General features: G+C 38.0%; 2 protein-coding genes and 1 non-coding gene across 7 annotated transcripts; 2 read left to right on the top strand and 1 right to left on the bottom strand.

Annotated features, from left to right (window-relative positions):
* The first annotated feature begins 392 nt into the window (after positions 1–392).
* Positions 393–7,353, top strand: LOC111337616 (schlafen-like protein 1). The gene is made up of 7 exons (XM_022943951.2): positions 393–494; positions 1,419–1,519; positions 2,053–2,128; positions 2,861–2,969; positions 3,424–3,523; positions 4,327–4,410; positions 5,476–7,353. The coding sequence occupies exons 2-7, from the start codon at positions 1,427–1,429 to the stop codon at positions 5,539–5,541; spliced, it is 528 nt and encodes a 175-aa protein (XP_022799686.2). The 5' UTR covers positions 393–494; positions 1,419–1,426; the 3' UTR covers positions 5,542–7,353.
* On the bottom strand, positions 6,880–23,802 carry LOC111337606 (lysine-specific histone demethylase 2). Of its 5 annotated transcripts, none has more exons than XM_088748788.1 (21): positions 23,718–23,802; positions 22,649–23,495; positions 21,956–22,254; positions 21,349–21,438; positions 20,630–20,858; positions 19,925–19,969; positions 18,771–18,933; positions 18,322–18,427; positions 17,354–17,417; positions 16,461–16,634; positions 16,104–16,178; positions 14,224–14,361; positions 12,943–13,108; positions 12,507–12,565; positions 12,050–12,250; positions 11,046–11,120; positions 10,615–10,731; positions 9,847–9,972; positions 9,295–9,435; positions 8,754–8,903; positions 6,880–8,338 (listed from the first exon to the last, which is right to left on the bottom strand). In XM_088748788.1, exons 3-21 carry the CDS (start codon positions 22,117–22,119, stop codon positions 8,240–8,242), a joined length of 2,382 nt encoding a protein of 793 aa, XP_088604914.1. In that variant the 5' UTR covers positions 22,120–22,254; positions 22,649–23,495; positions 23,718–23,802; the 3' UTR covers positions 6,880–8,239. The 5 variants fall into 5 exon arrangements, with proteins under 5 accessions (XP_088604914.1, XP_088604916.1, XP_088604913.1 ...); XM_088748790.1 differs by having other exon boundaries at positions 21,956–22,193; XM_088748787.1 differs by having other exon boundaries at positions 21,956–23,495.
* Trnaa-ggc (transfer RNA alanine (anticodon GGC)) lies at positions 10,274–10,346 on the top strand. Its single transcript has one exon. It is a non-coding gene; the product is annotated as a tRNA-Ala (tRNA).
* Positions 23,803–26,367: the final 2,565 nt, after the last annotated feature.

Genomic DNA, 26,367 nt, shown 5'->3' with positions numbered 1-26,367 from the left:
AACGCCCACGACATAATGAGCCCCCTCCCCCTGAGTATCCGTCCACCCCCTGGGCCAAAATGCTGAAGGAGCGCCCCTTTTGAATAAGCGTCCCGTCCTCCTCCTCCCTCACTATTTTTTTAAATAGAAGGGATATAATATATGTACTAATTGCGATTCAATTGATCGTCATCTTCCGTTCGCCCAAGCCATGATCAGAACTATTTTTGCTGCGCAAAGAAAGTACGCCTTTGCAAAACAAATTATATCAACACAAAAAATAAATTTAAAACGAAAAACAGTGGCTTTTTCAAATAAAAGTTATTTCCTGAGATTAAAAGCCACTTCTTTGAAAAATATTTTACCCATCATTCTCGACGCTCAACCTAAAAGACGGGCTTTCCTGGGAACTAGTATGCCCTGAAAACGAGGCTGGATTCGAACCTTTCCCGCCATCATTTGATCTGACCTCCTTTGCAATCAGCCTGCGGAGTTGCAGCTCATTCTTAAAACAGGTGAGGAAATGAGGATACTTTCGTACATTTAGAGCAAATCAAGTCTTGGATTTAAACTCATTTAATTCAAGATTAAAAAAAAAAAAAAAGATCACGGTTGAGTTGTACAAGCAAAACAAAATGGAGCAACTACAGAATAGAGGGCCATTGAGGTCCACCTTGTCGGCACGCTCTGAAGAACGAGGCAGAAAACAAAAGAATGCATTGTGATTAAATGAGATAAAAATAAGTAAAGTATCAAGTTGAATTTAAACTTGAAAATTGTACATTCAGTGCCGATTAGTGCAGAATCCGGTCGCAAGGTGATCACCAACAACGGTAAATTGCAGGTAAATTAAAATGAAGAAACACAAACGGTACTGTACGTGGCTATTGAATGATTACTCCCATCAGAGTGCATATTCTACATACTGTTATCTGTATATTTCCTAAGATGTTAACAAGGAGAATTTAATTAACAATCGAAAGCTTTAATAAGAGATCACTTCCTTTATTCTCGCGACCTTGATATTTTATTCATGGTGACGTTGTAGTATGAAAAAAATGTTGGTCAGTTTTAGAGGTCAGAGTTGATCGACATCGATCGATAAATCAGTAAGCTTGATCGATTCATATTAGTTGAAATCCATTGATTTGAGGACGTGGATTTAAACACACTGATCGGGAGATGTTTTGGCCTCATTTTAAAATAGTACCAATGTCTCGCAGGGCTCGACACTAACTTTTCAAATTACTAGCCAAGTGGCTGGTGACAACTTTGATGTTTCAACAATTTCAGTTAGTTTACTAGCCAAACTGGCTAATGGAAATCGAAAAACCACCAGCCAAAACTGAATTTCTACTTAGTCTTGGCTAGTTGGCTTACCGTTAGTGTCGAGCCCTGTCTTGCTTTATGTTTTTTTTTTCTTTAATTTTCTTCTCCAGTTCAAAAGATGCAGAAAGGTGGAAAATACCCCAGCAATGAAGATGGAAGAGTCTATTTTTTCTTTCCAAAAATGGGATACCCCTCTGGGAACTTTCATGAGGTAGGTTGAGTAATATAAAGGAGAAAGGTCATTCCTCAGATGTCAAGGCCTTGTTGACCCTGTGGCCATCTGATGTAGGGAGGTGGGGTAGGCAGGACAGAAAAGCAGGTGAAAATCTCTTGCTTCCCTTACACCACCCCTGTGCCTCCTGTACTTATAATTCTAACCACAACTTCTGCTGATTAATGATTACTGAAAATTAAATTTTGTCAATTTTTTTCAAACTTCCTGCCCTTCTAAAGTTCTAGATTCCTGCTCTTTCCATGCCTTTCTTCTGTACCCTTTCAACCCTTATTTTCCTATGACCCCTCTCCCTGCTCCTTGTGGCTTTCCTGTCCCCCTCCACCCTGATCTATGACCCCTCTCCCTGGTCTTTCTGGCTTTCTTGTTCCCCTTCACCCTGATATGTTTATTGGAAACAATTCATACCACTCTGTATCAGAGCAGGTGCAGACAGGTTATAGTAATATGCTTTTGTTCTGAGGACATCTCATTACAAGACATAACAGTGATGGAGCTTGTCTTCTTTCTAGATAATCACAAAACATGTTAATGCACTGCTGAACACAAAGGGAGGTGTATTGGTGTTTGGAGTTGATCCTGTCTCTGGTAAGTGTCTGGCAGTGATGTTAGAGTAGGTCTACTTGAAATTCCTCTCAACAATCTTCTTGAACTTTCTCAGATAGTGCATACAAGATTAGTTTGTGATCAACTATCACCAGGTAGACAGAGTGGCCTTGTTGCACTGTACTCCAGGTTGAGAAATCTGTTTTAATGGCCTTGCTGTCACATTGTCTAATGTGTTCCTGAGAAAGATCTCTGTGGGAGGATGTGTTCTCTGGGGAACAGTGATGGCCTAGTGGTGAGAGAGCTCACCTTGCCTCTCAGTCATCACTGTGTCCTGGGTTTGATTCCCAGACCTGGTGTCACATGAGGGTTGAATCTTTTGTTGGATTTCCATCTTGCTCTGAGGGTCTTTCTCTGAGTCCTTTGGTTTTCCTACCTCCACAAAAGACAACATTCTGACTTCTAATGCAACCTGAAAGCAGTGGAAAAAAAGAGCTACCTAGTGGATGTCCACTACTAAATCCCATTGTTATCATTTATTATTATTATTAACAAATACAGTGCATCCCCCACCCAGTAGAATGAATGGGGACCAGCAAACTGTTAGGGAAACCTGACCAAATGTGAGGGGGGGATAATTTACATTGGACAAGTGTCCCATCCAGGGGAGTGACAGTAGTTTTTAGTCTCTTCATCTTACAGAAACTGTGGTAAACTCTAGTTGGATGGTGCACTTGGCTGACAATTGATGACTTTATCTTTTCATTCAACCAGGCAAAATTTTAGGATGTCCTGTCAACAGAGCTCAGGAGGACCTTTTCAGATTGGAATTTGACAAAGAGGTCAGAAACATGAGACCAACAGTGTCTCCAAGTCTTTGCAGGTACAGTTGTAATATACTTTTCCACAATTATTTTGGGCACGAAACTTAGAAATTGTTGCTATTGCAGCAGGGTCCTTTTTCATCCCAATGGTGAGAGGTATCACTCAAGGAATCAGAGCGATCAGTGAGTAAATTCTCCCAGCAATATTGATACATTGTTCAGCAGAAAGGTGGAGAGAAGAAAGAAGATTATGAACAAGCAGACTTTGTTTGATAAAGCATGATATTCTCTGAGCTAAAATTTGACAAAGAGAAGAATTGACTTTGCAATCTTATGAGGGAGAGTGTAAAGTTCGGATCTCAATAAATGAGCTTGGGATTTGCTGCCTTGAAGTTTAGCCAAGCTGAATGGCATCATGCGTAAGGAATGAGGTATCCAGGTAATCTATCAATCCTAAAAGTCGCAGTCATTTTAATCCTACTAAATAAATTTACTTATTTCTTGCCAAATAAGGTTCATACTTACAAGGTTAGAAAATTCCCCTCTGTTTGTGCTAGAAGTTAAAATCAGCGCAGCACCAATTGGAGAAATGTACATGAACTCATATGAGCAGGTGAGTGACGTAACTTAACAACATGTCAGCACAGACTTGATTTTAACCAATAAACTCCCAAGATCTGATTGTTAATTCTCCTTTCTAGCTGCTAAACATTTTCTTGTAAATTAGTTACAGGAATTTAGTGTGAGATCAAAATAACAAGTTCTACATGTACCTGATTAGTTGGAGAATTCTCATTACCTGTTTGCTGGATAATGAATTTTGTATGGATATTATAAGGAGAAGTTACATGTTGATCACTTCTGGGAGTTAAGGGGTTAACCATTATTCACAATTATTATATGGCTGTGTCTCACAAGGACTGGGAACTACCGAATTTACGAATTTGATTGGCTGAAATCAATATTGAAAGCAGTCTAGATTTTCCCATCTAGACTGGTATCTAGACCGGTCTAGAAAAAAAAGTTACAAAGAATATAATGTTCCATTGCTTTCTAGACACAGCCATATATTAAACATCTTATTAACCGAGCTAGTGCAGTCTGTATGGGAGAATCTTGACCTCGGTCGCTTGTACAGACCTCGGTCAAGATTCTCCCATACAGACCTCCCACACGTTAATAAGAACTAACTATTAAATCTCTTATTTTACATTTTCGTGTGTAGTATCGCTAAGTTTTGTAATGAGTTGTACCATATTTTGACAAACCTGCAGGGCAAGTCAAAATAGAAATTTAAAAAAAACACAAGATTATTTCTTCTTGATTTGCACAATATTTGTACTCTACTTGGTGCAGTTGGATAATAGCTCTATACAATGGTAAAATCATTATTAGAATATTTTAATTGCTTTCCAGGTTTATGTTATCAGACAAAGAAAATTGTTTGGTCCTCTAAGACCTCAAGAGATTAAAGACCTGGTGATTGCCAAATACAGAGAGGTATCCATTTACTCCCATGATTAAGATATCAATTCTCTACACTGTCTGCTATATGTTTCTTATAATTTCACTTTTAAGAATTTGGTATTAAATCAAACTATTTCCCCTGGTTGATATTTTACTCATTTCTTGTTACCTTTTTGCTTTAGTTAAAAGTTTATTGATATTGTGAAGAGGAAATCAACTCTCATCTCTTAGAGTACCGCTATCCCTCCTGGATGGGATTAAGTTCTATCCATCATTTCCTCAGGTTTCACAGACAGTTCACAGGTAAAGTGTTATCACCGCCTCCCGGTTAGCTCAATGGATAGAGGGCTGGACTGTAGTGCGGGAGGTCGAGGGTTCGAGCCCCGGCCGGACCAACACTCAAGGTCTTAAAATAATTGAGAAGAATTTGCTACCTTTCTATAACGTCATGAAACGGTTAGATATTCTAGTCTTCTCAGATAGGGATGAATAAATGGAGGTCCCGTCTCCTGCAGGGTTGGGGCAGGAGACGTTAATTTCCCACACACGAGATTACTCTGTGATGGATGTCCTCTTCTGGGGTGGGATGGGTGGGTTAGGACAGCAGGTCCACATCAGCTAGTACAGCTGCCAATTAATCAACCTGCTTAAACAAATAAATGAACTTCAACTTCAACTTCAACAATTCTTTGCCCTGGATGTTCAAAAGGGTGAATCATTTACTATCCATTGGATAATTTCTATTAGGTAGAAAGCACGGTGTGTTTCCTTCACACTCGTGATGCTATCCATTTAATTGCTTCCCTGTGGGTAAGTGTCATTAAAACCTACTGTGCTATCCACCAGATATGGAAAGAACTGTTCACCATTCAAACTATATGGGCCTGTTGGATGGTATTTTCTGCCCTTTGAATAACTAGGTTCTGGATAGATAAGAGCAATATGCAAGTCCAGTCCAGTAACTTCATTTAGGAACACTTTATCTAAATGATGATTGGTTTCCATCAAATGATTACTTGAGGGGAATTGATGCTGGTTTCTAAAAATTATTCTGAAGTTAAGTTTGCTGATGATAAATTATTGCTTTTCTTTAACCAGGAAATATCCTCCACAGTTAATCTCCTCACACCTGTCAAAGAATCCCAAGAACAACAAGTCAAGTAGTTTGGGAACTTAAGCAGAAAAGAACATGTTCAGTTTAATCCACATTGCTGGAAAGGCTTCTGTCAGTCCTTCTTTTAATATTAGGGACGTCAGGCAGTCAGGAGAGCGACACAGAGGAAGTCATTGATCGGAAGAAAAGGAATTCATATCTTTTGTTAGAATTTCTGGATGGGTTTTTCCTCTATAAAGGTTCACACCTCAACTTCTGAATAATGTTAGAATGCAATTTTGAGTTCCACATGGAAACTTTAATAATTTGCCGTTGGGGTTCCCATTCTCTCACCATGCAAATTTTGATTATTTCACAATGTTGTTTCATAGAGAACGGCTAAGAAATGTGCAGTTTTAAAATACATGGCTGAGCTATTTTTCTGCATTTTAGATCTATTGTTTTGCCATGTCCTAGTTGCCATCATTGTCCACTTAAGGTTTCTCTCACCTCCTTGTGAACAGCAGCAAAAAAAGTTTGGTTCGTGCAAAATTAAACCCAGGTAAAAGACCAGTAGCCAAAATACAAAGTAATGGTCCTTAATCATACTTTACATGCACTCCCTTGAGTATTTTCTGCCACCTTTTTTTTTTTGGTGTCTTATCATGTGGCAACATTTGATCTGGGTGTTGTAAGAGTCTTTGTTCATTAAAAAATCTCATTCTGCATCTTAACAGCAAGACTTGAGGGTGAAACAAACTTTTCTGATAAAAACAATCATGAGGGCTAGTATCACTAGGTTTCTGTTAATGTGACGGTTAGCTCTAACCAATTGAGCTAACCGCCTCCCGGTTAGCTCAATTGGTTAGAGCGCTGGACTGTTGTGCGGGAGGTCGAGGTCGATGGTTCGAGCCCCGGCCGGACCAACACTCAAGGTCTTAAAATAACTGAGGAGAATGCGCTACCTTTCTTTAATAAGAAATGGATAGACACTCTAGTCTTCTCGGATAAGGATGAATAAACCGTAGGTCCCGTCTCCTGCATCTATTAATTAGATAATTTGGTCAGGCAGGGGATGTTAAAGAACCCACTCACGAGATTACTGTGACGTGGTCTGGCCTGTTTACTGGGAATTGGGGGGAGGGGGCATCTTCAAATAAGTTTCCTTAGATTGTTTGTAAACTGCTGATGCAGTCTGGCCAAAGTCCCCCGAACAGTGTTGTGATGCGCATTTGATCATATTGACATGTTAATTTGCGCAATATAAATATTAAATTATTATTATTATTACTTCAGACCCGATTGGATACTTCTTCTGAACACAAAAACATGCTGCAAATCTTTACACTGCTCACTGTTTACAGAGTTTGACACAAAGTCAAAATAGTGAAGAAACATTGGCAGCAGTGTTATTTTGAAGGAATATTTTTATTCATTGTCATAAATAATGCATTAATACAATTAAATAATATTAGTCATAATAGCACTAGCAAACTTAAGATAATTGCTATAACATCCAAAATAAGGTCAAATTCTCATTTATAACTTTCATTAACTCTTAAACTCCTGAGATCTGACTGTTAATTCTCCCCTCTAGCAGCTACACATTTCCTTGTAAATTGGTTGTGAGAAATTGGAGTTCAATCAATGTAACAGCTTCTACCTGATAAGTCTGAGTATTCTCATTACCTGTTTGCTGGATAATGTATGGATATTATAGGGAGAAGTTACAGGTTAATCACTTGTGGAAGTTGAAGGGTTAAAGCTGCATAAAAGCCATGAAACATCTCACAAAGTCATTGACTACACAATCAATGTTTGATGTAATCAATGTTGAGTCTTCAAAAACTTTTAAGTGCAATTAAAGCAAATTTGGATTTTGATGGGTTTGTTTTCATTTTTTGGTTAGATGGGTGAGGGAGTGGGGGCGATGAATATTAACTAATAACTTGAACTAAACAAATTGTCTATCAAATGAATGATGTGATGAAACTTGAACAAAGAGGATATACTGATATCTTGATGCAGTTCAAGTCAATTTATTTGGCTAACCTGTTTACAGCCTTTTGCCAGCCAATTCAGATCACTGTAAGGTTTAAACTGTGCACTCGTGCAGATGCACAATTTTATTTTGTTGCCCACCTGAATTGTATGTATGATCTCAACTGGGAAGCATCAAGGATGTAAACATGTTGTCTGTCTGTTATACTTATCACATGTCTTGCAAAGAAGGCATTTGCAATTGCCTTTGTCAACAATTAAAGAAGCACTGCCATAACATGGGACAAAACATAGAAGTACATTTTTGTACCCCAATAGCAGAACAAATTAGTGCCATGTCATTAACTAATTTATTCTACCACATTTTATTCTGAATCAAAAGTTTATCTTCTCAATAATAATAGTTATTACAGTTCTCCTTCAACAACACAAATTAACCCTTTCACTGTGAGGTCCTTGATTTGCAACTACCTCCTTTCAATATCTACATGTATATGGCAAACAGGTGGTAATTACTGAAACAATTAACAGCCAGAGAAAGTCTTGATTAAGTGCCATGTTCTCTTACAAATTTGTAACGAAAGGTAAAGGAGAAGAGGTTAATAGTTTGATTTAAAAGAGGAGAAGGGAAGCTTTTAAGGCAGTTAATCATCTGCAAATAATATTTTCTATAATGAGAGATTTACTTCCATTATCATGGGCGTCTGTTTCTGCTCAGTCTACACAGAACGATGTATTGTTGAACTGGTGATACCTCTTTGTCTGATGTCACGTGCCAGTTTCCAAATATGATATAATCTTTTCTGCTTCTCTGATTCCACTCAAGTAGGCTCCAGTAACTGTCTGTGGAAATTGTCGATTTGTTGCCTAGAACAGGTGTGGGTTTACGAGTAAAAATGTTAACTTAAAACAGTATCCAATCTTCTGTTCATTCACAAAATCTTTTAAAGGGGTTTCTTGATTTGTTTTCCTGACCCCTTCATATTAATTTGAAAGTACAGGGTGTTTCTATGAGGTTATTCCACATATTAAAGTTTGTGAAGGGCACAGTATTAATCTATTAATTTAAAGTAAAGTTATTTTGCATTCGCTGCGACGAAGGGCTAATGCTCGAAACGTCAGCTTTTTGTAATCGTTATGGTGGCGAATTTACCATTTCAACTTTGTTGATATATCCAAATTATTTCATTACCCCCACCGACGCAGCCCCAAACAGTTTCTTTAGAAACTATCAGCCTTTATATATTTTGCAAAAGACTTTGGCAGTTAATTTCATACACACCTCTCCTGCAAAATATAGCTTGTTATCAACCTCAGAAGCCATATGATCATACTCCTCTCCACTGCTGCCAATAGGAATGTATGAGTAAGCCATGCCTGAGAAAGGATCCTTCCCCCAGTGTGTTACCAAATAAGCTTCAGGCTCTGGAATCTAAGATAATCAAGACCCTTTGTTCAGACAATATTATTTGTGTTTACTGTAAATTCTGACGAGGCCCTTACCCAGTAAGTCCCCCTCTCTAATAACCTCTCCCATTTCTAATACACCTCCCCTCTTTAACAAACCCCCCCTCTAAGAAAACCTCCCCAATCTAATGAGCCCCCCCCAAGTCTAATTTAAAAGCCCTGAGGATACATGACCCCCCCTCTGTGAATTCATAGCATTTGTGGAACACTTTAATAACAACAAGAAAACAGATTTTATATTTGCATAGTTTCATCAACATCATCATCAGCACTTCTTGTACCAGACAACAGACACAGAAGAGTAAAAAGGAATAAAGTTAAAACACAAAACTGTTACAGTGCACCAGTTGCATTACCTTGTATGCAAAAAGCTTGCGAAGTGTGTTCATGCATGAATCCACAACCTCCTTGTCGGTCATTGTTTGTGCTTGTAAGGCTGTCTCTCCACATAACACAGTCATTAGAACATAGCTTGTCTTTTTGCTTTTTTCATTTCCCTTTGGAACAAAAGAAAGGCATTACAAAGAAATAACAACAATTTACCCAGATACTCTGTAATAATCATCTTGGCTACGTGAAGAATTATTGAAAAACTTTTTTTCTTTTCTTTAATAGAGCAATTTTCAAATGAGAATCAAGTCATCCTAGATTGCATTGGTTTTCCTTCACTTTGCTTTGTTATTGGTCTAAAAGACTTGTACCAACCCTTTGCTCTGATTGCCTAATGTAATCACTTTGGTTTTCATCTTTTCACCCAATCCCGAATAATTATTATTGAAACCCCAGGAAATGCAAAGCGGCCAAAAGAGGGTTCTTTCTTACCTATCTGATCTTGGAATTGAACACTTTATTGCAATTCCAACATGGATATTAATATCAACATGAAGTTTGAAAACAAAAATAACCACCTTTTTACTTAGGTTATAAAAGAGGCCACAGTGACCACGCCCTTCATGTGATTGGGGAACATGCCCAAAAAAATCTGCTTCTTGGACAACTTTCTCCCAGAAATTGTATTTGAATTTTAAAATGACCTGCAACACCAAAAATTGAGATTTTTAAAATCATATTTAATCAAGATGTGTGTTATTTAAATTAAACAGCAGATGAGAGATGTGGTTGTTGCGAGAAAAAGAAAGGAAAATTAGTCAAATGTTTCTAAAACCAATAAAAGGCACAAGACAGACACACTGAGATAAAATAAAAGTATTTTGAGACCTGTATATATGGGAAAGAAAAAAAGCAAAACTGATTACAAAGACTTGATTAACTGTCAAATAAAATAAAACATCTCACAGGTTTATTAAGAATCACCATAATGACCAGCTCCCTGTTGGCTTGTTAGCTCAGGTGGTAGAGCACTGCACTGGCATCGCAGAGGTCATGGGTTAGAATCCCGTACAAGCCTGAAATTTTTTCAGGTCTTAATTTCACAATTGCTTAAATAGCGCTCCTCACTGCGAAGATCGTTCTCATGTGCGTTTCTGTAACCACAGTTCAAATATATGACTTTCATATATTCTTAGCGAAATTAAACAGGTTGGATAATGCAATCCAGTGAAAAAATCTTTATCCGCTGCCATCACTTATCCATTGGAAAGCAACTTATCTGTTAGATAGCATTATCTGCCTTTTACACAACTGGGCGGGGCACAGGCTGGTAAAATGAATCAAACCTTTTCTATAAGACCAGCTCCAAGATTTGATATGGCAGCTTGCTTCCTCAGTGGGAGTGCAGGAATGAATTTCAGTTTTTCTGACTTCAACAAGAACAGTGGAACAGTAACAATCACCTGAAATGAAAAGTAAAGAACTAATGAAAATTTTTAACTTTCAATTTTCTTAACCATACTCATAAATAATTCATCAATATCAAGTAAATAGGAAATCAAAGAGATTAGTCTCTCTTTACTTCCATCAAGTTCTAAGCCTCAAATAAATGACCTTAAAATACTACAATTCCTGGCAGGATCATTATAATAATAATAATAATAATAATAATAATAATAATAATTTATAATAATCATTCAAAACCCAAATAAACCTTATTGGTGGTAGAGCAGTATGTATCGCCGCCCAGTCTACAGTTGTTTCAACGTGAAAATACCTTGTCTGCTGTCATTTGCCTCCCATCAGAACTTGTAACCATTACATTTTTGTTTTCGTAATTAATTTCCTTTACCTGATTGGAGAAATAAAAGTTTCATAACATACTTTATTTAGTATTATAATACTGTAACATAGATCATTACATCAGAGTGAGTCACTACAAGGCCTGAGTGTAGATATCCCTCTCCCAACCCACAGCAAGAGAAAAGTGTTCAGCACAAAATTTCACCAGCCCAAATCTGCTCAAAGTGGAGGCATGGTGGCCTCATGGTTAGTGCACTTAACGTGGTCCTGGTTCAAACGCTGGCCAGGGACACTGTGTTGTGTTCTTTGGTAAAACACTTTTACTATTGCAGTGCCTCTATTAATCCAAGTGTTTCAATGGGTAACGGTAACCCCCATTCAGAGAGGAGTCAGTTGAATTATTCTTAGTGGCAACATACTACAGAAACTAGAGTTAAGCACCAGCTTAAGATGTGCCACTTGGCTCATAGACAGACTTTACTTTTACTTTATTTATAACTACATAAATTAACAAGGTCAAAGCTTCACTTGTACAAAAATCACAGAGTGCCTGATGTCTCTAGTTATCCCAGAAACCTGTCCTGCTTCTCAAAGCTTTAACTACTATGAGTAAAGATATACACAAGTTTCCCAAAAAATTAATACATCACTGTCAGCACCCAGGCTCTGCTAGAGCAAAGCCCTGGGTCCAGTTGTTCAAAGGACGATTAGCACTAACCCAAGGTTAAATTTTAATCCATGTTTCCTTATTTCTCTATTCAAGAACCTTTTTGGGATAGGTTTCTCTATTCAAGAACTTTTTTGGGATAGCTTTCCCTATTCTTTTGAGAGCATTCGATCATCAAATTGTAGACAAAAATAGTTAAACTGAACTTTCTTTTAAAACTTTCAGATCTGAAATTAAATTTCACACTAACCCTGGGTTATCTTAACCCAGCTTTGAACAGCCTGGCCCTGAATATTATCTCATCTACGTACTTCATACTGGAGCTTGGTGTCCAAATTCTCAGCAAGTTTGTTCAAGAGAACACCAAAGCCATGTTGAAGAAGAGTGTGATCACCACAAAACTGAGGAAGCTCTTCATTTTGATCCCAGGACATGGATGAAACTTTACTGAGTGGAGCAGCACAGCTGAACTCAAGATTTCCCAAGTGAAATTGCAGCAGCTTGTCTTCAAGCTGGAAAATGAAGATCCAAAGGTGATTAACAGAGCACTCCAAGACCTGTTTTCTAAACCATTTGAACTTGAAGTTATTAACATCTGCAACTGTACACCAACTTCCTTTCCAAGTGAAACTTCTTATTGACAAAACAAAAGGAGAGCAGAAACAGGTGGGGGGAGGGGGGGGGGGGTCATCTTCACTCCATCATCCTCACACATTGAAAAGGAAATGTCTCACAGCTTGAGAGGAGGATTAAGGTTTGAGCTCTTACTTCACTAAACGATACTTGGGTCTCTTCCAAGAACAACCTGTGCATCTCCTGTACCGTGTCTATGAAAGAAAACAGAACGTGGTGATCAGGAAGTTTAAACAATTAAATCCTTGGTGTGACTTGTTATAATATTGTAACACTCTGACTTACGCTGAAGGAGCTCATCATCAATATGCTCAATCACAGCTGTTGAAAACCAACCATCCACAGCTGAGCATAATGCTTCAAACATGTACATGTAAGATGATACTTGACTATTCAACCTTATCACCAGATATAGACTAGCAGTAAGCAGCGCAGTTGCTGCATTCCATTAAACAAATAGAATCCACGTTGCCGTGTCTGTTCTGTACTCAACAACAGATGGCCTCAAATTGCATTACCGAAAAATACTGTCAGATGCATCGGTCACCACAGTGTCAGTGTTTATCATTACCTTCTAAAGATTGATCCTCTGCTGCATCTTCCCTGTGTTCAGCAATAGCATCTAAGAGGGCATTGAAGTGAAATTCAACTTTACTATCTGTGCTCGCATCTACACACTGGCCTTCCTCTGTAAGAAGATCACACTTGCTGGTAATGTGGTGCATGGGAAGACCCACCTACAAAAGAGGGGTATGCACAAAGTTAATTTAATTTATAGCTTTTAATAAATTTACAGGATCGCAAAGAAACAGGGTTTAATACTGTAAAATAAATTTACTTCTTAAAAGAAAAATTAATAATCATATTGATTGGAATATTACATGTGCATCATGGTAGCTACTGCCAGGTTTCAAAGCAGCCAGGTAGTGGGTAGATCTACCTGCTTGTAGATAATAATGACCTGGCTCTCACTTGCAGCTTTTGCATAAATTATATTTGTACTCCCAACAAGACTTTAGTGTGTGAGGGTCTCAATGGGGTTAGCCACAAGCCATAAAATGGCAAGAAAATTCAGCTGGTAGACATAAAAATTGAAAAATTTCAACTATCAGTCATGAAAAAAGTTAACCTTAACAATTTTTCTGTTTAACTTAGTGACAAGAAATTAACCCTTAGTAGTAAAATGGCAAAAATTTTAATCATTAGCCATAACAACCATCACCCTGTTGAGACCCTCATGTATAACTCTCGTCAAATTGGCTGGCATCAAGGAACAATAAAAACAAACTGGAATGAACCTCAAACTAAAGAAAAATACACCTGACAGAGTCTATATCTTCAAAATTAACAGGAGTACAGACCTCTCCATCAAGAAAAGGCCCTCCACAATTACAAAACTGCACACCTGCTATTCTCAACTACCCCACCTGTATCATATTTCATTGAAAGCACTGCCACTGTCTTGTATTTACACAACTGTTTCTCATTTATACATTTCAAATTATTGTTTCTTAAATGTGTTCTCTTCTACAGACAAATGATTCAATATCAACTTTATCCTTTCACTCGTGCAAGTGATAAACATATTTTTTTAAAACAACCCGGCCTATACAATGTCAACACATTTTCCAGCTAACAGATGGTAATGATCATTGACTAATTTCATATTAATTTTCATCTTCTGAACTACTATCTTATATTAAATGTAACATGGAAATTGGTTTGAATTCTCTTTGCTTTACATGCAAATGTATTTCTGTAAAAGGGAAGATAAAAAATTAAAAATTAAAAATTCAGAGTCAAAGGATTGTTATAATTTATTTTAAATTAGTAATTCACAGTATACTTTCACCTGCTCACACAACACTGATATTGGATTATTCACACAGCCATTCAGTATTTGTGCTCCTGTACCAACACAGCATCCTAAAGAATGTGTGTCATCCCACACACGCCCTCCTATCCTGTTTCGACTCTCAACAACTGTCACCTGTAAGAGGACAACATCTTCACTTCTTGAAAATATACACTAACAATTATTAACATTTATTTTACCATAATTGGCAGAGATGTTGCAATTTGCCCTTGTAGATAAGTGTGCAGACAATACTGTGCATATCAACTTATCATGCAACATGTCACACACTGAAAGAATCATTTTATCTGATGTCAGTGTTGTGTTAAAAACAAATCAACAGTGGTTTAGCATGGTCTGTACCCTTATTGACAACGATAATTGTCATCACAGTGGTCAAAATTTGTTGCGGACTCACTCGGCTGCACCTTGTGAGTGCAGTGCTCAATCGAATTTCTCTTCATAATATTACTGCTGAATCAAACAAAATGGTCTTGAAAATAAAGGAAATGATCACCAATTAAGGAAGCTCCTAATTGTTAAACAGATTCCTCTTGTTTACAACTGAAGGAAAAGTATGGAGAATATAGTTACATCTAGTTGCATTAGTGTGTATTAGGAGTTAACATAGGTTAACATCCAGTTAGCTCAATGGATAGAGCGCTAGACTGGTGTGCGGGAGGTAGAGGGTTCGAGCCCCGGCCAGACCAACACTCAAGGTCTTAAAATAATTGAGAAGAATATGCTACCTTTCTATAACATCAAGAAATGGTTAGATATTCTAGTCTTCTCTGATAGGGATGAATAAATGGAGTTCCCGTCTCCTGCAGGGTTAGGGGTAGGAGACATTAATTTCCCACGCACAAGTTTACTGTGGGATGGATGTCCTCCCCTGGGGTGGGATGGGTGGGTTAAGGGCCATAGGTTAGAAAACTGTAACAGTTTATTGCACTTCCCTCTCTTAAATAAAGTTAAAAGTTAAAGTTAAAATTTAACATCAAAACAAGGGAAGGATTCTTTGTCAGTTGAACAGTTTTAAGTACACTGTAAGTGTGGTGCATGGCTTTTGACTGGTGAGTTTTACCATCTGATTAAAGGCTGATAGCTTCTAAAGAAACTTTTTGGGGCTGCGTCGGTGGGGGTAACAAAATAATTTGAATATATCAACAAAGTTGAAATGGTAAATTGGCTACTGTTACAATTATAAAGCTGACATTTCGACCGTTAGCCCTTCGTCGGAGCGAATATGGGAAGTGTGGGTTGTGTGTGCTTTTAAAGGCAGAAAAAGGAGCTACGTGATTGGTGGGAACATGGCAACGAGAAAAACACGAATAAATTAGTGGAATGAAAAGCGTTTGTTGATACCTGTGGGATTTAGACTGCCAGTTTGAAAGATGAGCTTTTGTTCAAGAGTTTTCCGGCTTTCCGTGCTACCAAAGTGTAAGGAAAGACCGCAGTTTGCCATGTGTTGCTTAGAATGGTTAGGTAAATTAAAATGTCTCGCGACTGGTTTCGATGTGTCCTTGTCATTCCTCTCCACGTCGTGAGGGTGTTCTCGAAATCGGTCACCTAGTCTTCTGCCTGTTTCGCCGATGTAAATCGTTTTACAATAAGTGCAAGTTATGCAATAGATTACATTGGCGGAGGTGCACGTGAGGTGATTGTGATCTTAATGGATTGTTTGGGTCCCGATATTTTCTCAGTGTTGTGAAAGAAAGGACACATTTTGCATCATGCACGAGCACATTTAAAAGTGCCTGGTTGGTCATTAGTCCGAAAAGAACTTCTGACCAAAAAATTTACCATCTGGTGATTAATTGGCTGTAATTCTCAAGTTGTAAGTATTCCAATTACAAGTTAAGAAGATAGAACAGCACCTTAACACCAAAAGTAGTGAGATGTCTTGCCGCAGCCAAACCTGCTGCTCCAGCACCAATTACAATGACAGAAAGCTGCAAGGGAAAGCATTGGAAAAACTAAATGCTGATGCATTTTAATAAATATACCCAAAACAACATGTTTGGGATCATTTACTAGATAGTTAGTTAACATTTCAATCAACGATCTAGTATTCAACTTCAAGTTCTACGTTTACATTTGCTTACTCTAAAGAAATAACATTTCAATTTTATAAGTTCAAAGTTAAGCACTTTAGTTATCTTTTGCAACAAGCTCTAAATTTCTGTATTATACATGTGGTTTGATCTAGAGTTCACCATTTTCAAAAAGCATACCCTTGCAGCCTTTGGTGTGCTGAGAACTTTAGGCACTTTTCCTAAAATACCATGATTGACAAATCCTTTCTTTGTCAGAAAAAACAGGACACGTTTAGCCTCTGTAACCATCAATACTCTGACCAGGCCTCTCACAATGATATACTGTGCACACTTTTCTGGTGTTAGAAACTCCTGTAGGAAAATCAAAATAATGAGGAGGCATAAAATCTGATTTCCTGGTGGTCCCAGAACTGCTGAGGGTTATTCTGGTGCCATGTAGTTGAGTCTCGAATCCAGACCACTTGATCTGGAGTCAAGCACACTAACGATGAGGCCGCCGCAACTCCTGAGAAAGTGGTCCAGGTACAATCCCTGGCCAGGGACACTGTGTTGCATTCTTGGGCAAAACACTTTTAAATTACTCTCACAGTGCCTCTCTTTACCCAGGAATATAAATGGGTACCAGCGAATTTAATGCTGGGAGTAACCCTGTGATGGACTAGCATTCCGTCCAAGGGGGAGTAGAAATACTCCTAGTCACTTCATGCCACGGAAACCAGATTAAGCACCAGCCCGATGGGCTGCCTGGCTTGTAAGCAGGCTTTACCTACAAAGTGAGTTGGAAGTAATTGTAAAGGCTACAAATAAGGGGCATGCCCCTAAATTTGATGCAAGTCCATTTCATTTTCAGGTTTCCATAACAGTTCCTAGTATCAATTCAAAGAACAGAGAAAATAATTAAAAGTATCTTGCTCAATGACCTGGCCGAGGCTTGTCTTGGTCGCCCCAAAAGAGTAATTGGCTGAGGCAGGTCCTTCTCTATATGAACTGGAGACTTCATAGCAAATAACTCTTAATTGTTCAGTCTATTGTGCAGCATACATTTCACAAAAAAAGAGGATTCTATTTACTTTGTGGTTCAGCATCCACAGAGATAAAATGACATTTCGTAAAGCAAGATACAGCATTGGTTGTCTGAAAAATGACAGAAGCAATTACTCTGATTATTACCTGATATCATTCTTAGTATTAAACAATAGTAAAAGTATCAAAAGTACTGTCACTTCATCCAAATTTCATTTTAAATGTATCCCCATTTAAAACTGTACTTCACCATTTTAAAATGTACTTGACATTTGAGGTATCTTAGTTCCTGAATGAGCCAATCGGATCTCAAATGCATTTTTAATGAGTTCTCTGGGAACTAAGTTCCTGTGTCAACCAATCAGATTTGGTTTGCAAAATGGACTTTGCTCTTTAGGAACTAAGTTCCTCAATAAACCAATGACATGGAAGAATACATGACATGACATTTCTAAATTAAGGTTTGCCTATTTTATTTATGTCAACACTAAATAGAGCAGACAACATTGTTACACTTTGGAAATGAGTCGAATACACGATGGTCTACACGGCAATGAAAAGGCATCTGATACTATACAATTCTGTAAAAAATGCCACAATGGTTTTGCCGCGCTTTTTACCAGCGCTAATACATAATCTTATTAGTAGTTTTCTTGTGTAGTATCGCAAAGTATTTTTACAAGTTGTACCGTAATTTGACGAGCCTGCAGGGCGTGTGAAAATACAAAAAAGGAGTAAAAATACTCAGTGATACTATGCGAAAAAACGGCTAATAAGTTATTTATTATCCAAAACGCCAAACTGTTATCTATGTTGTTCAGTGCGGGTGAATTTCGCGGATATTTATTTACGGGGAATGCGTGACAGAAGTATGCGAAGCAGTACCAAACTGACGCGTTGTTTTGTTGCTGTTTCTATTTTCTTCAATGAATTAAAGGAAGAAATTTCCTGATAAAGTGTAAATTTTACACTTTATCAGATTAATACTCATTAATAACCAATTAGCAAAAGGTACCTAACATATTCAGGGAAGGTTTCTTGTTCTTCAGGTTCCATGACATCTGGGCGGATAGTGTATGCTGTGTGTGTATTCTCTGGATGATAAAACAGTTGAACATATCCTGCAAAAATGATAGAGGAGAAGGATTAAGTCAGCTTCAGAGCAGACTTTACTCTGCTGAAGTTTATGAAAGTTTCCGTACCATGATGCAACTAGAAGTATCAACCTCTTTAATAGGGTGATGACCCATGAGAGAGTTCTTATAAAATGTATAGAGAACAGTATGGAGAATATGCATACTGATGTAAGGGTGAGAAGGGTTCAATCCAGACTTTTTCATTCAAAGTTTAGCATATTAACTTCCAAGAAATTGCATCTCCCCGCATCTGAAAACAAAAATCCTTTGGCTGAGTAGCAGACCACACTACACATTAAATTTATTAAATTCTAATCAAATTCATCACCTGCAGAATCTTCCACTTTGCACCTCCAGTTGTTTGACGTGGGGCTCAGGCCAACACCATCCGGAAAATAGGACCCAAGGAATTGAGCTGCAGGGCAGTTTTGAAGCAGAGGAGGTTCTGTCAAGCTATCCAGCCACTCTGCACTGTTCACAGCTGATATTCTCTACCAAAAATAAAAATGTGTTGAGAACAATATTGTAACTGTCTAGGTTAGATATTAGTGACATTTCTGTCAGATAGTATTTCAGAACCTTGTGCGTCTTTACTGGTAGTCTGTGTGTATGGTCTAAGTTTGTGTTCTTGAAGTTTATTGTGTTTGTTGTGAAGTTTTTGATCTTGCGTATATAACTACTCAGGCGTACAGAGAGGACAATCGGTAAGCACATGTTTCTGCCTTTCTTAGTTTCATTTTGTCGATTTATATCTAGTTTAGTTGTTTTGCTGTTTCCTGCATTCATGTTTTTATCACATCCAATTATTGTTCGGCTTTGTCCTTTCATGTCGCTTAGACTAGATATTTTCGCTTATATTTTAGTTTGACAGTTTTGAGCATTGGTACATTGTTATAAAGAAAATCTATTGGAAATCAACACGAAATCCAGTGCTCTTAATCAGTGCTTCGACGTCCTTATTTCTAATTCTGAACTTGCGGTTATAGCGCCTGGAGTCAGTTACAAATATTACATCAGTTGCACTCTGTCATTAATTATTGCTATTACTGCTCATAGAAATAAATATTTGTCACTGTCTTGTCTCGTGGCGACTTAGTGGCCTCAAAGTTGGAGAACTCTGGATCTAGAGGTTCAAGTTCAAGCCCTGGCCCTATAGCCACTATGTGTTGCTGGGCAAATACTTTACCCTCTCCACCCTTGAGTAAGAATGGGCACACTGACAAAATTGTGAGGGGCACCGGTGACAACTATGGTGATTGGGGAGGGGGGGTAGGGAGCAGCCTGCAAAGGTCTTTATCAAGCATACCCCCTAGGGAAATAGCAGTACTTCAACCTGGTAACTTTGTTTTCTCAAAAATTTGTATATTTCTGGAATTCAAAGTAAACTTGTGAACTTTGACTGGCCTTGTGAGTATCTGGATAAATCTTACAAATAAAATGTTAATTTTATGTACCACAACACTCTCTGAGTTTTTCATATACCTCATCTTTTGGAATACTGCATGGGCTCACTGCTTTCTTTTTTCCCTGTTCACGAGGCAATGACATTTAACATCTAAATTTCGATTTGGCAAGTTATGTACAAACCCCCACCCCCTAAATATATCAGTGTTTGATTCATCCAAAATGTAATAATTTGAGGGGTCCATGGATACTCATAATCAGATACTCTTCATCATCAGTGGGTTCCATTGCAAAAATAATGTTACCTCCAAGCTTAACTTTTTTCAAAGTCAGCCTTTGGCAGCCTGAGCTCACATCACCAGAAATAAAAGACTAGTTGTAAATATTAAAAAAATATTAAAAAAAAATATAACAAAAAAAAATTAATGGATGGTGGGATGGTGGGTTGAGTAACACAGGACATCCCAAGGCATAATCCTCTAAAAATTGAAGAAAAATGAGTAAATTTCTATGGATTAAGATCATGAAGCATCACCAATATTTTCTGCCGATTCATCTATATTATTTAAATTCTGACCATGACCATTTTCACCAAGTTATACATACTGTAGGAACATTACAACCTTCTACTGGACTTCCTTACTTACTTCCCAAAACAGGAGACTTAAGTTGTAAACTCAGTCTCCAAAATGTCTTCTCCTTGCCATGGCAACCAAAAACAATAATGGATTACAACTTGCAGGATTGAACCCTTAAATAGTGATCACTTAGTTGGCAGTGTACCTTCTCTTTGTTTGTTACTACTGCTGATGGTGAGGAACACTTCCAAGATTGTATATCATCAGGTGTGAGTTCCTTTCCTGGAAATTCCCTCCATTTTGAACATGACTTGCACTGGACCCAGAATGGCATGATCATCTCTGAAACATACACCTTGATGTTTGCTTCTTTTTTTCCAATAGAACTCCAATCTAGTTTCCATTTGGTGTATGTTTCATAGCCACTTTTACAGCTTTAAAACAGAAAAAGCAATTGAAAGTGATCTCCTTTAGGAGTAGTTGATTCTAATAATTGAAAGCTCCAAATCCCAAAGCTAAATCATTGAGCATTGCCTCCCACTGCGTACTCCAAGAATGAATAGATAAACACAAAAATAATTCATCTATCCTTCAGATCTTCCATGGAGAAATGTATGCCCACACCAGGGGTTTCATTAAGGGCCTGGGCACCACGCAAATTGAGCGGTTGTGAGGAATGTTTAACAATCTGGAGATAAGTTTATCTTATGGTGAGGTTCAGTTCAAAAAGTTTTTTCCAGCCTGTGAAAATCAGTTGCCCTCCTGCTCAAAATGTTAATGAAACCCCTGCAACACAATTGCAAGGGCATGACTGAGTTGTGAGGTTTTGGGCTTTCTGTGATAATTCTGAGAACAACTCAGTACATTACTAAACCAGTCATCCTGATTTAGCACTAACTTTAGATACAGTGTAGCTTGCCTTACCTACGATACATGTAATCAAAACAGGCATTACAGAAATGCTCCCCATCCGACATGTGGTACCATCTTGAAGTATAGCCACATCCAGCACAGCTTTATTAAAAATTAAACAATTGATCATACACCAATTTTAAATGATTGATTAAATTGATTCATAATTCTCACTTACAAGCTGAATTAAATTTTCTATGCAATTTATTTCTCAAAACTTAACAGCTGCACACTTATCATTTCATACTAAACATTGCTATAAACAATAACAAATAACAGAGAAAAAAGGTCTTTCTTTTCTTTCTGAAACAAATATAAAAAGTTCAGAAAAAAGTCTGAGTTCCCATGAGGAACCTTAGGGCCTTCGGATTCTGTGACTGTGGTGAACTACACCATTACCTGAATGAAGGGGGTAAGTTTCTAAAGAAATTGAGGTGCTGTACCAGTAGGATTTACTAGGTAATTTGGTTTTATCAACTGAGCTGATAAAGCCAAATTACCCCATTACCTGGTTCGTAATCAGGTCTGTGACATAATCTCATTTTAATAAACTAATTCAAAATGTTATTTACATGGCTAACTACACCTCTTACTCTAACAAATATAATCTGATACTCACGTTTCATCAAATCTTGCACAGCAAGTTGGTCTCGAGGCTGGGCAGCCAGCTTTCTCGCATGCTCTAAATTTCTCTCCTTTTATATTAGACACAGCACCACTGTCAAAAAACTGTTTTCTCTTAGCTTTTCTTGGAGATCGTTTGGTTATTTTCTCCTCTTCCATTGTGACCAACAACTGCTATCGAAGACAACACCTCTGGTGCGGTACAATGTATTTTGTAGTCATTCTGTTAATGACTTCAAGAGGAAATAATCATATTCAACCTGTGTTGGTGACCTCTGAGTTCAGTATAGCTAACTGTGTAAAAAAAAAAAAGCAAAAGGTACAGCCTGTATGTAGGTTTTATAGACACGTTCTAAAAGAGAGGCAAGGATTGATCCCTCAATTCTTAAGAAAATATAATCAATCTCTAATTACAGTTCAAGTATATCTCAACATAAGACTAACCAACCATCTTCTTTGCCCTATTATGTTCATTTTTACACACAATTGCCAGCCTTTCATTCATCATATTTGGTGCATTTACCAATCGTTTTGTACCCATAGTGGTTTCATACCCAGTTGTTTCGTACCTTGTTAAGTCATTTGGTACCCAGCTTGGTCATTTCATACCCAAACTAAAATTATATGTTTATCCATGTTAAGTATGTTTAAAGTGAAGGTTGGTTTCTTACTGTGAATAGCAATATACCTGCTTTGAATAACTTTTGTTAGAGGATCCTAGTCAACCACCTGTGAATCCATATGCAGTCTAAGTAGGAATCAGGTACGAACCAACTCAAACTTGGGTACAAATTGACTGCACTTGGGAACAAAATGACTGGGTTTGAAACGACTATGGATGTGAACAAAACTCTTGGGATCAGGGGGTCAGAAGGTTAACCTCTGTAGCATTGGGTTCACACATTACAAAGTATCATTTGTAAGATGAACAACAAATAAGACAACAAGCAAGGACAAGAATTCATGGTTCTACGGCCCATGATCTATTCAAATAAAATGCAAACTCCCAACTGAAGTTTGCTCACAGATCATACTTTAATACAATCGCATGAGCAGTGCATTGCATAAAATGTAACAAGGTCACTTTTAATAGCTGTAATTACTCCATTTCTTGCATCGTATGACTTTCTTTGAAATCACAAACGCATTGGTCGCATCTCATTGGCTGACAGATGCTGTGTTGATATTAATCGAAAAAATCATTATTCATGTATGCTGTATCCACAGTACACAAATGTACAGGACTGTGTTTTCCAGCTCCGATATGTGGTGATGACTTAATAACTATGTAAATGGAGCAGCCTTCTTTTTTGGGACCTATAATTTGTAAAACACGATTTAACAGTAAGAGCTCCAAAAAGATCTTTCGTTCTATTTCGTTTACTGCCTTATGAATCGCCCTGGTTCAACTTTATAACCTTACAGTTACCTGGCTAATATGAATAATTTAACAATGAATTTCAACTCAACTTTATCCTTAGCTCCAAAGATTCAACCGCTAGAAGGATTTGTAGTTTCTTAGTCGAATCAAAAGCCTACGACGCGAAGATAATGAATAAAGACGTAAACCTCACGAATAACAAAGTATCACCAAGGTATCGTTCAATACTGCGAAACTCGACTTTCTCATTCAGTTGAATCACAGGCCATGATTAAAGATTTAGTTACGATTTGAAAAGTTACAGAGATATATCGATTCTAAACAATCAACCTCTAAGTTAAGGAGCTAAAACATCTTTACAAGAGGTTAAACTCACCACCACAACAACACAGCCCTCCACGCTACTGAAGGAAACTTGACAAAGGTCTCAAATGTGGCGGTCGCGCTGAAATTTGTCTGCGCCAACTAGTGCCAGATTTCTCCGAGCATACTGTCACGAAAGCGACTTTGGTCTTGGAACCAAATTAGTAGCACGGTCTCGGTCACGGCAAGAAAATGTAGATGGACCTAGCTTCGAATTCCATCCCATGTCAAACACTTTGATTTTATTCCCGACTTTTCAAACCCTCCAGAAATTTCATCCAATTTTATTTTTACTTTTTATAAGCAATCGATAACAAATTAGTTGTGGGCGATGTATTCATAGACTTCAGAAGGCGTTTGATTGCGTTTCGCACTCAATCTTTTTTCACAAGCTAGAGCACAACTTTGGAATCAAGGGAAACTTACTGGCATGGCTAAGAGATTATCTGTCTGAACGGGAACAGTATACTGTAATTAATGGCGTACCCTCTGAGAATATCAAAGTTGCACACGGTATACCACAGGGCTCCGTACTCGGGCCCATACCTTTCGCCTTGTACACAAGCGATCTACCGAAAGTAGTTAACACTGCAACGACGTTCCAGTATGCCGATGATACTACCATGGAATGTGTTGGTGAATTTGTAGACCAGGTCACAACAACGCTGAACAAAGCTCTAGAAGAACTCACCTTCCGGTACAAACATAACTCCCTAGTGGCACGTCCCGAAAAGCGCGAGGGAATGATCCCGTTAAACAAAATCATTTTATCGGTCCCTTAGGTAGTTTAAAAATTAACCAGCATCTCATAAAAGGGGTCCTTAAGTTCTAAAGTGTTGGGTGTAATTATTGATAACAAGCTTACGTGGACAAAACACATATCAGAGCTCAAGAGAGGCTTCGTCAACAAGCTCAATCTGATCAAACGCACCCGCTTTTTACCCAGGAATTCGCTTTCAGACCTGTAGCCACCTTAATTTAGAATATCTGCAAACGCATAAGTCACTCATGCTTGGAACATATAATCCAAAGAGAAGAGTCTAATACCCCATTCACACCAGAAAACTTGTTTAGTTAAACCAGGTTTAACTGAATAAAAATCAGAAGCAGAGAACTGAAAAACTAAATTTTCCACAAGATTCAAGCAATTGCTAAATTGTATTTTCAATGTGCCACATTTGAAGTCAACCAAATATTGATTTGAGCAGCTTCTATGGAGCTGTTGTGTCAAACCATGTTTAACAAAACAGCTTTAAAGCATGTTTAGGCTTTGGTGTGAATGGGGTATAAGTCCCCTGATGACCTCCATCATGAACATCGTGTTAGCGTACAACGTTTTGAAACTTCAATGAAAATTTCTATTTCTCACAGAGGATCCATTGTTTGGAATATTTCAGAACCACCCGCTGTCAGCGCCAGGGACTACGCCAAATTAAGGGGAAAAAAAGTCTCATGCCCTCAGAAACTTGAACTTTAATGAAGAGTCACCACAAATGGGCCATCCCAAAATGGAAAGGGATTTCGCCTTTTACTGACTATATTCATGTCTTTTATTGTACATATTTCACTTTTTATTGACTACACTGATGCAGTTTTTATAATTTTTAATTTTATTATTTTATTAACACTTTCACGCGGCCCCATAAGCTATATTAGGCCCGGGTCAAACGCCCTACTCCACATGAGCCAAACCTAATTCAACCAATTATGCTCTGTGAAGTTCGGCGTTTGACCCAATTAAGTTCGACTAATTTTATTTGGAGCGGCTGAGGCGTTCTTCACGGCTGGCCAGCCGTGAAGAACGCCTGAAGAACGACTTTGGGTCAAACGTCGATCTTCACACGAGTGAACCAAACGCATAATTAAACGATAATCAAAGTTAAGTTATGTTCATGTATGAATTAGCCTCGTTCACAGTTTTTTCCAACATGGCTGCCTATCGCGCTGGTGTTGAAGATGGTGAAGATTCTTGTATGTCGTGTTTGAACCCGACGAAATATCGCTGCCTTCGTTGTAGAGAGCCGTTGTGCAACAAATGCTTACTTCCAGAAGAAAACGACCATATTCCAGGTTGGAAAGCTGGAAAGTTTGTTGCGTATTGTGTGCCTTGCTCGAAGGCTTCTTTCGAGCAAGGCACACAGTGCTTAACACATGCTGTCGGAGGAAATGGCTGGAAGGGAAAGAAGCCACGAAAAAGCGCCATTTTGACATTACCTTGAAAAACAACTGACCAATAAGACCGCTTTTGTTATTTGTTTGGTCTAGCAGTTCGGTTCGACTGAATTAAGTTCGACGATTGACTCAAACAGGCGGTCTTAGTCATTTGAGTCGACCCAAACTGTCATTAGGTTCGGCTTATGTGAAGTACGGCGTTTGACCTGGGCCTCAGCTTTTAAAACCCACCGGTTTTAATAAAAATGTTGTATTGTATTGTACCACAATTGTCGCTAATATCGCAATCTGGTAGGCTAATATACAGACCGCACTAAACAGCTGTCAATTTGTTTATTTTCTCAAGAGAAACGAACTTCAAAGAGAATTTTGTGAGAAAAAGTTCTCTGCGTGGTTCAAATGGGATTTATTCACTGGAATGATTTTAATAACGATTCTTTGAAATGTCATCTAAACTGAAAAACGATTTCTTTGGCGACCGTTCCTGGACT

This window comes from Stylophora pistillata, chromosome 2 (assembly GCF_964205215.1).
Source record: "Stylophora pistillata chromosome 2, jaStyPist1.2, whole genome shotgun sequence".
NCBI classification, from domain to species: Eukaryota; Metazoa; Cnidaria; class Anthozoa; order Scleractinia; family Pocilloporidae; genus Stylophora; species Stylophora pistillata.
This window is presented reverse-complemented; position numbering and strand designations above follow the sequence as displayed.

What these genes read in the sequence shown, in the direction of transcription:
- LOC111337616 (XM_022943951.2), top strand. Translation starts at nt 1,427, where the DNA reads ATGCAGAAAGGTGGAAAATACCCCAGCAATGAAGATGGAAGAGTCTAT. An exon ending in GTGTCTCCAAGTCTTTGCAG is followed by an intron (nt 2,970 to 3,423) that starts GTACAGTTGTAA and finishes TTGCCAAATAAG; the next exon opens with GTTCATACTTACAAGGTTAG. An exon ending in ACATGAACTCATATGAGCAG is followed by an intron (nt 3,524 to 4,326) that starts GTGAGTGACGTA and finishes ATTGCTTTCCAG; the next exon opens with GTTTATGTTATCAGACAAAG.
- LOC111337606 (XM_088748787.1), bottom strand. Translation starts at nt 22,119, where the DNA reads ATGGAAGAGGAGAAAATAACCAAACGATCTCCAAGAAAAGCTAAGAGA. An exon ending in TTTATAACCTAAGTAAAAAG is followed by an intron (nt 9,436 to 9,846) that starts GTGGTTATTTTT and finishes TTTGTTCCAAAG; the next exon opens with GGAAATGAAAAAAGCAAAAA. An exon ending in AGCTATATTTTGCAGGAGAG is followed by an intron (nt 8,339 to 8,753) that starts GTGTGTATGAAA and finishes CACCTGTTCTAG; the next exon opens with GCAACAAATCGACAATTTCC.